Raw genomic sequence first — 13,534 nt, 5'->3', positions numbered from 1 at the left:
CTTCCTGATGTTCAAGCTGGTTTTAGAAAAGGAAGAGGAACCAGAGATCAAATTGCCAACATCTGCTGGATCATGGAAAAAGCAAGAAATTTCCAGAAAAACATCTACTTCTGCTTTATTGACTATGCCAAAGCCTTTGACTGTGTGGATCACAATAAACTGTGGAAAATTCTGAAAGACATGGGAATACCAGACCACCTGACCTGCCTCTTGAGAAATTTGTATGCAGGTCAGGAAGCAACAGTTAGAACTGGACATGGAACAACAGAATGGTTCCAAATAGGGAAAGAAGTACGTCAAGGCTGTATATTTTCATCCTGTTTATTTAACTTCTATGCAGAGTACAATATGAGAAACGCTGGACTGGAAGAAGCACAAGCTGGAATCAAGATTGCCGGGAGAAATATCAATAACCTCAGATATGCAGATGACACCACCCTTATGGCAGAAAGTGAAGAGGAACTCAAAAGCCTTTTGATGAAAGTGAAAGTGGAGAGTGAAAAACTTGGCTTAAAGCTCGACATTCAGAAAACGAAGATCATGGCATCCGGTCCCATCACTTCATGGGAAATAGATGGGAAAACAGTGGAAACAGTGTCAGACTTTATTTTTCTGCTGCAGATGGTGACTGCAGCCATGAAATTAAAAGACACTTACTCCTTGGAAAGAAAGTTATGACCAACCTAGATAGCATATTCAAAAGCAGAGACATTACTTTGCCAACAAAGGTCCGTCTAGTCGAGGCTATGGTTTTTCCTGTGGTCATGTATGGATGTGAGAGTTGGACTGTGAAGAAGGCTGAGTGCCGAAGAATTGATGCGTTTGAACTGTGGTGTTGGAGAAGACTTGAGAGTCCCTTGGACTGCAAGGAGATCCAACCAGTCCATTCTAAAGGAGATCAGCCCTGGGATTTCTCTGGAAGGAATGATGCTAAAGCTGAAACTCCAGTACTTTGGCCACCTCATGCGAAGAGTTGACTCATTGGAAAAGACTCTGATGCTGGGAGGCATTGCAGGCAGGAGGAGAAGGGGACAACAGAGGATGAGATGGCTGGATGGCATCACTGACTCGATGGATGTGAGTCTGAGTGAATTCCGGGAGTTGGTGATGGACAGGGAGGCCTGGTGTGCTGCGATTCATGGGGTTGCAAACAGTCAGACACGACTGAGCGACTGATCTGATCTGATAGACAGTAAGGCTACAGCAACTATTTTACTGACCAGCAGCAGATGCATTCCTTGAAAACATCTGGAAGATCTATTATTAAAAGTATGTTGTATAATGGGGCTACCCTGGTGGCTCAGACAGTAAAGAATCCATCTGCAACGCGGGAGACCTGGGTTGAATCCATGGGTTGGGAAGATCCCCTTGAGGAGGGCACAGCAACCCATTCCAGTATTGTTGTCTGGAGAACTCCCATGGACAGAGGAGCCTGGCAGCCTACAATCCATAGGGTCACAAAGAGTTGGACACAACAGAGCGACTAAGCACAGCACAGCACATGCTGCATAATATTTAAATATAAACATGGCTTTAAAATGTATAATACTGAGGGATTAACTATAACTCATTACAGATCTGCAAGAAAACAACGATTGGGATACGTGTGTGTGTTAGTCATTCAGTCATGTCCGACTCTTTGCAACCCCACGGACTGCAGCCCGCCAGGTTTCTCTGTCCATGGGATTCTCCAGGCAAGAATACTGGAGTGGGTTGCCACGCCCTCCTCCAGGGGATCTCCCGACCCAGGGGTCAAACGGTCTTCTGCATCGCAGGTAACGGTTTCTTTACCGACTAAGCCACCAGGAAAGCCTGATGGGGATATACCTGGCAACTATTCAGCAAACAGTAACTACCCAATCTAAATATTCTACAATATGAAAAATATGTGTTTAGCTTAAGACTTTAAAAATTCAGTTTACAAACATGAGAGGACCTGTAGGTGGTCCTTGACATATAATGAGACCTGAATTCTGTGACTCACAGGTTAAAGTTTGCCTTTTGTGGTACCATTTTATCACAGAATTTTAAAAAAGCACATGTGTATGTGTATATTTATAAATGTAACCATCAATAAAATATTTTAAAATGCCATTTATACATTTTTTCTGTTATACCTAAAGCTTAACCTGTTAGTTTTCCTTAAAGTTTAAACAACCCATGGATTAAGATGAAATATAACTATTGGGCTAGTTGTTAATATTTTTATAATGAGAAAAAAAGCAGGTTCAGTATCATTCCAGTACTCTTGCCTAGAAAATCCCATGGATAGAGGAGCCTGGTAGGCTGCAGTCCATGGGGTCGCTAGAGTCGGACACGGCTGAGTGACTTCACTTTCACTTTTCACTTTCATGCATTGGAGAAGGAAATGGCAATCCACTCCAGTGTTCTTGCCTGGAGAATCCCCGGGACGGGAAAGCCTGGTGGGCTGCCGTCTATGGGGTAGCAAAGAGTTGGACATGACTGAAGCGACTTAGCAAAGATCATCCTAAAGGAGATCAGTCCTGGGTGTTCACTGGAAGGACTGATGCTGAAGCTGAAACTCCCAATACTTTGGCCACCTGATGCAAAGAACTGACTCATTGGAAAAGACCCTGATGCTGGGAAAGATTGAAGGCGGGAAGAGAAGGGATCAATAGAGGATGAGATGGTTGGATGGCATCACCGACTCAATGGACATGAGTTTGGGTGAACTCCAGGAGTTGGTGATGGACAGGGAGGCCTGGCATGCTGCAGTTCATGGGGTTGCAAAGAGTTGGACATGACTGGGGGATTGAACTGATTGAACTAAAAGATTAGAACAGATCAGAAATAATTACAAATCAAATCAAAACCATTTTTATTAGATATCCAGTCCTGTGCCTAGCTCATAACATAGAAAGTTCTCAATAAATGTGTTATATTTGCTCAGTTGCATCCGACACTTTTGTGACCCCATGGGCTATACACTCCATGGAATTCTCCAGGCCAGAATACTGAAGTGGATAGCCTTTCCCTCCTCCAGGATATTTTCCCAACCCAGGGATCAAATCCAGGTCTCCCACATTGCAGGCAGATTCTTCACCAGCTGAGCCACCAGGGAAGCCCATTATACAAATTAATTAAAATATATATTTAAAAAAAAAAACTTAATTCCAGGATAAAAGTTAAAACATATCTAATTTAAATCTATGATACCTTTCCTGTCTCTTAACCAACCCCATCAAAGTACAGTATCCTCTAATGTATACAGAAATAATCAAATGTTGTAAATTTCTTAAAAATAGGCAAAATCTTTTAGACTACTGAAAAATGCAGACTGCTATTGCTAATAAAAGTTTAGGTATATAAACAATTTAAACTCTTCAAGGAAACTGATAATTCTGCTAAATGTTTTATCTGTCCTGGGTTGCATCTAGCTTATTTAAAAGGAGTATTCTGATGAAATTTCCTGACAGTTTAGTAGTTAGGACTCTTCCCTTCCCTTGTAGGAGGTATGGTTCGATCCCTGGTCAGGGAACAAAGTTCTTGCATGCCAGGTGGAATGGCCAAAAAGAAAAAAGACATATTCTGAGAAGTGTAGAATATATGATAAGATACAACATTAAGAACTGCTCAAAAATCTATCACAGATACCAAAGCTTTTTGTAATTACTTTAATTTCAAGATTGTACTCAATATTAGAGATTTTAATTTTAAATTAAACAAAAAAATCTAAGCTACTTAATATGGCCACATAAAGTACCTCACAATAACCCTTCACTTATAGGTACTAATATTTGATGAGGTACTGTCTTCCCAAATTTAAGTGACTTGTTCAAGGTCAAGCTAAATAGAGATCAGAGTCAAATTTAAGTCTGTTTGGATCCAGAACCTGTGCTTCAGTATACTGTATTTTTGGCCTCACACAATGGCCTTTCTCGGTAATTATCCAAGTGTCAGTTTCAAAAACTGATTAAAAATAGGATCTATACCTATATATTTCCATATACTAAGAATTTTCTAAAAACTTGAAAGTGGAACTCCTTCTAATATTATAAAGTATTATAATATTATAAACACCTTCTGATGTATAGATCAGTCTTATGGACTCTGTGGGAGAGGAGAGGGTGGGGAGATTTGGGAGAATGGCATTGAAACATGTATAATATCATGTATGAAACGAGTCGCCAGTCCAGGTTCGATGCACAATACTGGATGCTTGGGGCTGGTGCACTGGAACGACCCAGAGGGAGAGTATGGGGAGGGAGGAGGGAGGAGGGTTCGGGATGGGGAACACAGGTATACCTGGGGCGGATTCATTTCGATATTTGGCAAAATTAATACAATATTGTAAAGTTTAAAAATAAAATAAAATTAAAAAAAAAAAAGAACAGAGAAACATGAAAAAAAAAACGCCTTCTAAAAAATTATACATTACTATAAATTTATCATGGCAAAAATACACTTTAATTTCTGTAAGAACGATTTTCTTTGAACAATATAAAATGACTTCTGTCAGGAAAAATGAAAATGAATGCTCATGTTACAAGCTCCCTGAGAAATGCATTTTATATATATTATCTATGTTGGGACCAAAAACTAAAGTACAATGTAGTGCTGAAAAAAAATGTGATAATGGTACTTCAAGCTTATTTTCCTTATAGCAAGAGAGAAAAGTCATACGGAAAATAAATTTAGACTGCAAAATTCAAAACAGGCATATGTTAACTTTAAGCCTACTTTTCCATTTCTTTCTTATGAATACCAACAAAAACTACTCTCAAAAGCATAAACTCATAAACAGCATCTTTCCAACTGCAACTAGCAACACAACCACATTCACTAGGCTTGAAATAAAGAGGCATTTCCTGAAAGATGTTGAACTGTATGTTGATGATATTCCATGGCTTTTCTGAAGACACAACAGAAAATAAAAATTTTCAAAACTACCCTGCCCAAGTTTTGATTTCATCATAAAAGCAATTAAACCTAGTTAAAAGCCTTTCTACAAAAAGGAGTAAAATTGCATCTGATAGATTTTTCCCAAAGTTTCGCCAATATATCAATTCTGCTGGAGCCAGAACCATCCAACCCATGCTTTACATTTAAAAATAATGAGTTTCCCCTCTTCTAATATAAATAGATATAGTAAGTCAAAGAAAATGTTTCCTATGCAAAGATCTCTCTTGGGACTACATGAAAAATATGTAATGTAATAAAGTTGCACTTTAGATAATTTTAATAATTCACCATGACTTTTGGACAAAGCAATGCAGTAACTCTGTTTTCAAATATAAGATGCCATGTAGAATTTTGTAGATCAATAAACTGACAACACAAGGAGAGTTATTAAAGTGACATGAATTATTTTGCCTGGTTAAGACAACTTAACAAATCCATGGTGACCAAAGCAAATGGACTCTAAATCCTAAAATGCTTCCCTAACAACCCAGTTTTAAGATCATCTTTGCGACAGATTTTGTCTCCCCTCTTTCATTTTGTTTTCTTTTTCTTTTTTGGCCTACTTCTTGGTTCTTAGCTAACAGAGATGGGGGCGTAACTGAGCTGAATGTAAGAGAATACTAGAATCTATAGCACACAATTCTCATTTACTTCCTGTAAGGACAGAAAATCTAGGCACCCCTCCAAAAACGTGCTATATTCAAATATAATTATTGGCAGGTGCCCCAATACATTATTTGGTTTGGACATCAGGATTACACGATGTGTTCAGTAGGACAGGTAGGATTCTTTTCCTCTTGAAGTAAGGCTCAAATCATGTCTTTTCACAAGATATGGACCTTGTTTCTTCATTTTGAAATTAAGACAATAAAATTAAACCTCATAGGGTTGAAAAATCCTATATAGGAAGTGAGATAACAAATGTGAAAGCACCTAGCTCAGTGCCTGATATCTAGCATGTACTAAAAACAAAAAAAAAAAACCACTGATTTGAGGACTATTCTCTAAGTTTAATATTTTGAAGTTGACAAATATATTCTACTACTTTCCACTTTCAAAACTTTATAATTAGCTTTTGATCATCAGATATCAATTATTCACTGTAAAAATTCTCTTCTTACCTACATGCTTCTGGTAGGCATTTCTTACCCCCACCCCCCAACTCCTCATCTGCATCATGTCTATGTGAAAAGATACTGTAGTATAATGGTTAAAAGCCTAATCTCATGTGTGAATAGTAATAATAACAATAATATTTATTTCATAGGATTATTGAGTGAAATGAATTAATACATGTAAAAACATTATCATAAGCATGCAATTATTAAATATACATTAGTTATCTGAAAACTGGATTTGAGGCACGTTATCTGAATTCACGTAATGAGAACTTTAACTCGCTTCAGCAGCACATATACTAATACGAAGAAAATGCTAGGATATGCCTGTCATATCACTTATTTAGAAGATAATTCAATATTTTCAATCTTTGCTCCTGGTTTCATAAACATGGATAAAAGAGAAGATTAAGACTGGCCCCCAAAAAATTAATTTAAAATGTCATAATGAATTTTAATTCACTGTATGTGCTCAAACCTGTATTAAACAAATGTAAAAACCATTCTGATTCATTTCAAACTAAAATAAACACTGCCCAGTATTAGTTACATTTCAGGTAAATTATTTCCTTTTTATATAATAATTCAATGCTAGACTTTGAATACCAATATTATAATATAACCATGTAAATTCTATCCTGTAATTTCTGCGGTAAATTTTAAGATCTCTCTATAATAAATAAGGAATTCTTTTCAATAGCGACTGAAATTGAATTACTAATGTCTAAAACATCTTTCCTAAAATTAATAGTTTAAGTTAATAAAGTTAAATAAGATAGCAGTGTTTAGAAAAAAGTATGGACTGTGATTGCAGCAATTTAAATTTCACAGTAGCTTGCTTTAGGATCATAAGGAACTTAGAAATCACCTAGGTCATCCCCCACTCCAATTTTATGAAGAAATTGAGGCCCCCAGATGCTATGACTTTGATAGGGCAAAGACCGCAAACTAGGTGTCTGAGCTCCCAGTCAAATAAACATTCCTTCAAATGTTTTCATATCAAATTTAACCAAGTAATCGTATCAACTCAAAATGGCATTTTTTTTGGCCAAAAATTTTTTCTAAAGAATAATTCTTTAAACACACACACATACACACCTCTGCATTCATTTAAGTAAGCACCAAGGTACTCAGTTTACTAATTTCTTATATTTTCAAAACTCAATTAGGAATTTTTTTCATAAAGAATTTTTTCATATCACTTATATTTATTGTGACTTTCAAATCACCATTCTCTCAGCTCCCCACCTTCCAACCTCTCTCTCCCCTCTTCTCTCACACACACAAATACACACATTCTCCTAAAAATGGTGGGGATGGTAAACAGAAATCTACAACTTAGTTTCTAATCCTACCATATTTGAACCAGGTATATTGACTCTTCCTTTTTTCCACCCTCAGCATAACAGACAACAATTCTAAGAGAAGAGCTGGTTTCTAACAATATCTTTTAGTATCAATCTTTGTCTACTACATTATTATTTCATACATCAGCTTCATCTCTTAAGAAATCATCTGACTGAAAAAATTTCACATGTTAAACACATCTCATCAGCCCCATAAAAATATTAATAATGTGCATATACATATAATTTAGTCACTTTGAAATTAATTTCCCAAATCAAATCTTTATCAAAAGTCAGTAAACTGAGAATGGAAAACAAACTATGCAGTCACATAAATCCATTCTGTCACTTGATTAGTAGCAAAATAAAAAAGAAAAGTATTTGCAATTGTGAGCTAATCTTAACCCAGTTAAAATGTCGAGAATGCCATCTTGGATTTTTTTTAATTTGGAATATACGAATAATTTGCAAAAGTTACCTTTGCATTAAACTTCCCTTAAATTTATGTTCAAAAGACTATCAAAACCAACTTTTTAAAAACAGACTTCATGGAATTGCCAATGTATTAAACAGCCTTTTACCTGATCACTAAAGCATGAAAATTGCTCTCTTCAGTTTGAGTAAAAACCCTTTCTAAAAACAAAAGCCAACATCTTTTTTCAACCTGGGCAAAAAAAATATTAAAAAAAAATTCAAAACCAGGTTTCACCAAACATTTTGATACATCCTAACTATTATACCCGAATCCTTAGAGAATGGATATTTAATTCCTGGGAATGACACAGGGTTCTCTTAGCAAATTTCCCTCCCTCTGAGCAAATTATTAATTAAAACAGATAATTCCACTTGTGCTGACATCATGTCTGGATACAGTATCACTATTTTGAAATCTGTTTTAGCCTTTGCAGAAAGATCTCTCAAATAACTTTTTAGATATAGCACAGTATGTTTTAATCTTTGCTTTTTAGCCTAGAGTTTGTATATCAGCTGTGTGCTCTAGGGCAAGTTATTATATCTTGCTGATGCTCCATTTTCTCATCTCTAAAATGGGGGTAATAATAAAACTTACCTTGTGGGGTTCACTGTGAGGACTGATTCAATGTTAGCTTATAACCCATATAAATTTCCTAAACACTTATAAATGATCATACCCCCCAAAAAAAAACAAATTTAGTAGGGCATCTGATGCTCAATTAACTCTGAAATTCCCTTTATATCTATCAACTAGACTGGCTGCTCATTAATTCAAAAACATCAAACAATGTGACTGTTGGAGAATAAGAATACACTGGTGGCAAAAAAGACAAGTAATCTTTGTCTGGACCTATTTTTAGGAATGGTTTAATTATCTACAACCCTAGTGTTAACACTGGGAAATAAACAAATGGGTGAAAAGGCATCATAAGAGTCACTCAGAGACCAACAGTTTCATAGTATTCAAAAATAATTGGGGATCGAGAAAATATTTACATCATTTCTCTAGCAGTCCTTACTGACACAAGGCAAGCCAGAATTTGCAAAAAGGTTTAATAGGAATTTCCAAATTGATAATTGCAAACTGTTCAGACTGCATGGTTCAGAGAGGTTTCAAGTTTAAAATATGACCAGAGAGAAAACTATATTTCAGTAGTTGGTTTTCAGCAAATCAGTAGTGAAAAACAAATTTGGGAGGGTATATAGTTATGCATATGGGCAGAAAATGCTAATCAGTTTCCATAATGAAATATATTTATATCTATATTATTTATTCTCACTTAAATAAGTAGGGAAAAACCTACCACGATTTTCTTGTCAGGCTAGAAAGGTACTGCAGTTAATAATCATGACATCACTAGCTACCTGGTATTCACAATTATGCTAATTTATATGGTTATCTATGGAAAGATAACAATTAGAAAATTACAAAAAAAGAACAGCTGAATATTTTGTTCCAAATTACACTGCTCTCCTGCCAAAATAATGTCTTGACAATGAACTCTTTTTCTAAGAGCTCTGATATGAATACAGACAATTCAAACTCTCTTAGTTACATAGATATTACACCATGCCGTTTCCTTATTTCACCTTAATCTATTAATGGAACATAATCTTACCGGAAAAGGAAAAATGTTGTCAGCCCTGTTCAAGCTATCTTCCATCCAGGATTTAGGAGCAAAGGCAGAGCTGGGGCGAGCATACTTCTGGAGCTGAATATGATTGCTTGCAAAATTTTTCTTCAAAGGCGAGATGGAGTTCAGGGGCGTTATGCCTCCATTCAGCCCCCTACGGTGATCTCGGCCTTGGGAACCTCCCCAGCCACCGTATCCTCCACCTCCTGGGCTCCAGGAAGAAGACGGTGTAGGAGAGGGACTCTGGTAGCTGCTCCACGGAGAAGGGGGCTTGTTAAGATTATTCGCCAAATGAGGCAGCTGGTTAAAAGCAGCATTTCTATGTGTGAAAGGTGGGGGATGGGGACTGGCAGGAGACCTCCTTTGCTGCTGATGCTGGCTGTGATGATGTTGGAAATGAGGGTGATGAGGGTGGTGCTGTGAGAGAGGCCCAATCTGAGGAGAGAAGCTGCCTCCGAAGCCAGGGCTGACATGATGGGGGAAATTTTGAAACAACAGAGCACCGTTATTAGCCGAAGCAGCCGGGACCCCTCCCTGGTGAAAGAAACTTGCATCTTCATTGATGATTGTAGAGGAGGAAGGCGCTATCGCTGCTGACCAGTTACTGAAACCAGTGAGAGACGATGCGCTTGATGTCAAGGGTTGGGTCGAAGTACCTAGCCCCGTGGCTTCTTGATAATCAAACCCTGTCAACACTGGTGATTCGATTCTTATTTTCTCCTTCCCGTTGCCATTTTCTGAAGAATTGTCCCCTTGATTTTCTTCAGATTTAGCCTTCTCAGTTTCAGGCAGTATTCCAGCTTCCTGACCTGGACTGGGGGAGAGCTGCTGCTTTTCCAAAGGGTCTTGCGGTTCCTGTTGCTGACTTTTTGCTTTTTCTGATCCCAAGATCTCATCCTGAATGTTATGGGTAGCCGGAGCAGGAAAGAGCCAAGCTGACCCGGCACTGCTGCCATTGGCAGCTGTGTTATTATTTATAAAAGCAGCAGGGCTGGGGGTGGCATTTTGGTGATGGTGTGGAGGCTGCAGATGTGGATGGAATCTGACTGGAAAAGCAGATTTATTCCCAGTATTGCTTTGCACTAGCACTCCAAACCCGTAATCCCCCATTTATTATTTTTAGGCTCAGAATCTTAAGATAAAAAACAACAAACTAGTATCTCAAGCCTTTGTATCCTCTACTCCAAATGTAAGTTGCTTGTTTGAAACGTCTTATTTTTACCTAGCTCAAAGATGCAGCTTATCACCCTAAATAGTTCAGATTTGGAATTCTGGTCTCTGAAAGAAAAAAAAAAAAAAAAACTAAAAAAAAAACCTTAAAACACTGACATGAATCCAACTAGGCTTATTTCTAGAAGGGAATAAAAACGAAGAGGGTAAAAATCAAGTCTTTGGTTAGTAAAATAGGCGCTTTCTTTTTCCAAAGGAAAACGTACATGAATGACAAAAACACAGCTTCTCAAGCATCTATGGATGTAGAAGAATAAGCATTGCGAGGAGTAAAAATATATATATATATATATATATAATTTAACAATCACATATGGTCTTCTTCAGCAGTTTAGATTCACTCACATAAAAATCAGAATAGGGTATGAGGAGAATAGGTTCTTTTCTTGGCAGCTTGGTTAAAAAAAATCAGGAATAATTTAAGAACATTATATATTATATATTTATATATATAGATTATATTAGGTTATCTGGGGTGGGGGGCAAATTCCTGGTTGCCGGAGAGGAAATCAGCATTGACTAATGGAAAGATGATTGCAGGGAGGTTTCTGCTCTTCCTGATCCTGTTTCTGCTCTTTCACGGGGTGCAGTTTTGGCCTCTGGGGCTGTTCCTGAAGCTCTGGGTGCAGATCTTGCTGCGGTCGCTGTTCCTGGGCTCCCCCTGGCCTCCTCTCCCCCATGAAATGGTTTGGAAACACACCCGTTTCTCCCTCGTGGGGGTGTCGCGATCAGGATGGATTAGGGACACTCGACGAGGACGAGCTGGCGGCCCGGGGGTGCGGGGACCAAGGGGGCGACCTGGAAGGTCCTGCGGTTTCGGCCTCTTCCCCTCTCTGCGGCTCCGGGGTTTTTTTCCCTCATGGGACCCAGGGGCGGTTTGTTCAGTTCTCTCAGTTCGATTCTCCGCGGAGGGGGTGGGGGTGGGGGGTGCGGGGAGGGGGAGGGAGAGGGGAAAAAAGAAAACCCCACTAGCTTAGTTGTTCTAAAGGAGAAGGGCCTCCCTACTTTGCTCTCTCTCTTTTTGCCCCCAGATTTTTTTTAAAACTATAATTTAGAAGGCTTTTGTTTCTCCTCACGGTTGCTGGGCCGTCGTCGTCGCCGCCGCTTTACCCCGGTCCCGCAGTCCCCGCTGTCGTAGCTGCGAACTCCGCCTGGCTCTTCTTCTTCTCTCCTTCTTCCTCCTCTTCCTCTTCTGCTGTCGCCGCCGCCGCCGCCGCCGCTGCTGCTGCTGCTGCCGCCGCCGCCGCCTCCCGGTGCCCGGGTCCAGCAGCCGCGGCTGAGTCCTTCTCCTCAGGACCTAGCCGAGTGAAATGACAACCAGCTGGAAAGACCGAGAGACACTTCCGGTTCGAAAAGGGAGGGGTGGGTTAGGGCAGACACCCCGCCCACCTGCCTAAAGGCCAATAAGCTGCTAGAATTCAGATAAGGCCACGCCCACAACCCATGTCCCCTCCCAGGAAGGTCGAAAAGTTACGTCGAGAGACGCCCCTTCCGTCTGCGCCTCGCCCAGTGAGGCCTGGAGCCTGGAACTCGCTCTACTACCCAGAGGGAGCCCAGCGAGTCGCCATCTTTAGTGTGGGCAAAGGACTACTGCGCTGTTTATTTCGCTTAACCGCGCTCTGCAGGTGGAGCGTACAGGGACGCGCGGAAGAGAACGGATTTCCCTAGTACTGTGAAAAAGAGTCCAGGAGTAGGAGATCGGAGTGGCTACCCATGAAACCGCGGATGAACAGGAGGACTGCCCAGAGTAAACGTGGTTCCCCAGGCATCTCTTGCTTTGGCTCGAGCTCCGCCCCAGAGGGATCTGGAAGAGGAGGCGGGTTTTACTAGCTGCTGTAAGGTGTCTAGAATTGCGTATGTGCTTGTCCTGAAAATGGATCTTAAACGGGACTCTCCCTTCACCTTCCATCCCCCCACCCCCACTCCTGCTTGGTTTAGGCTCCCGTCCGGTGCAGTGTTTCAGGCACAAAAATACAGCTCCTGTCGGCGTCCGTGGCCGAGCCCTCCTTGTCCCTATCCGCTCTAATGTACCCTACCCGCTTATTAGGGGGACATTTCCGAAACGAAGAATCTTAACCAGGATCCTCACCTGTTCTGCTCTCTCTACGACTGCCCACTACCTCCTTGAAAAAGACCAAACTTTTTATCCTGATATTCAAGGGTTTTGCACTCTGGGGGCAGTATATCTTAACATCTCATCTCCTCCAAACGTCCCACACCAAGCTCCTCCAAATATAATCTCAGGTCCTTTTTACCTTCCGTTTCCTCTCTCCTCCACCAGGTAAACTCTTATTTAGTTTTAGGAATCGGTTCAAAAGCTACCAACTCTGTCTTCTGAAATTCCTCTTGAATGAATATCCATGGCCCAGTATATTTCTCATGCTTGTCACCCTCTTTGTAATGGTAACTTATGTCTCCTGGACCTGTGGTCACCTGTGGGCTCTTTGAGGAGAGGACCTTGTATTGATAGATAGGAATCATTAGCGAATGGATGCTGGAAAAAAAGAGTGAACAAACCAACCAGAATGATATCTTTCCTGAATCCTCTTTTCAGGTCTGCCATTTGGTTTGGGGCTAATGTCTCTCAAACTTTCATCATTTAGGTTATTCCTTTGCTACTCAAGGGTTCCTTGTCTTGTTCATATTTGTACATGACCACCATCAGGACCTAGATTAACGCCTTGCTCTCAGCAAAGGTTCTAAATATGTTGAATAGTGAGTGTTTTCCTTTAGTAGAAAATGAAAAATGAAGAAATCAGAGTAGATCCACAAGTGACTATGGCAAAAGTAGTGAGTAAAAAGGAGAGAT

General features: G+C 39.8%; 1 protein-coding gene across 4 annotated transcripts in view; it reads right to left on the bottom strand.

Moving 5' to 3' along the window:
* Positions 1-12,075, bottom strand: part of CPEB4 (cytoplasmic polyadenylation element binding protein 4) — a 72,495-nt gene extending 60,420 nt beyond the window's left edge. For 3 of the 4 annotated variants that reach the window (XM_027520492.1, XM_027520493.1, XM_027520495.1), the window contains exon 1: positions 9,481-12,041. In XM_027520492.1, coding sequence (XP_027376293.1) covers positions 9,481-10,605 — 1,125 coding nt within the window. In that variant the 5' untranslated portion in view covers positions 10,606-12,041. Of the gene's footprint in view, positions 1-9,480 lie in introns of all 4 variants that reach the window. The other variant, XM_027520496.1, reaches the window with a different exon arrangement.
* Positions 12,076-13,534: the final 1,459 nt, after the last annotated feature.

The sequence above is a fragment of the Bos indicus x Bos taurus genome, chromosome 20 (genome assembly GCF_003369695.1).
Source record: "Bos indicus x Bos taurus breed Angus x Brahman F1 hybrid chromosome 20, Bos_hybrid_MaternalHap_v2.0, whole genome shotgun sequence".
Classification (NCBI taxonomy): Eukaryota; Metazoa; Chordata; class Mammalia; order Artiodactyla; family Bovidae; genus Bos; species Bos indicus x Bos taurus.
This window is presented reverse-complemented; position numbering and strand designations above follow the sequence as displayed.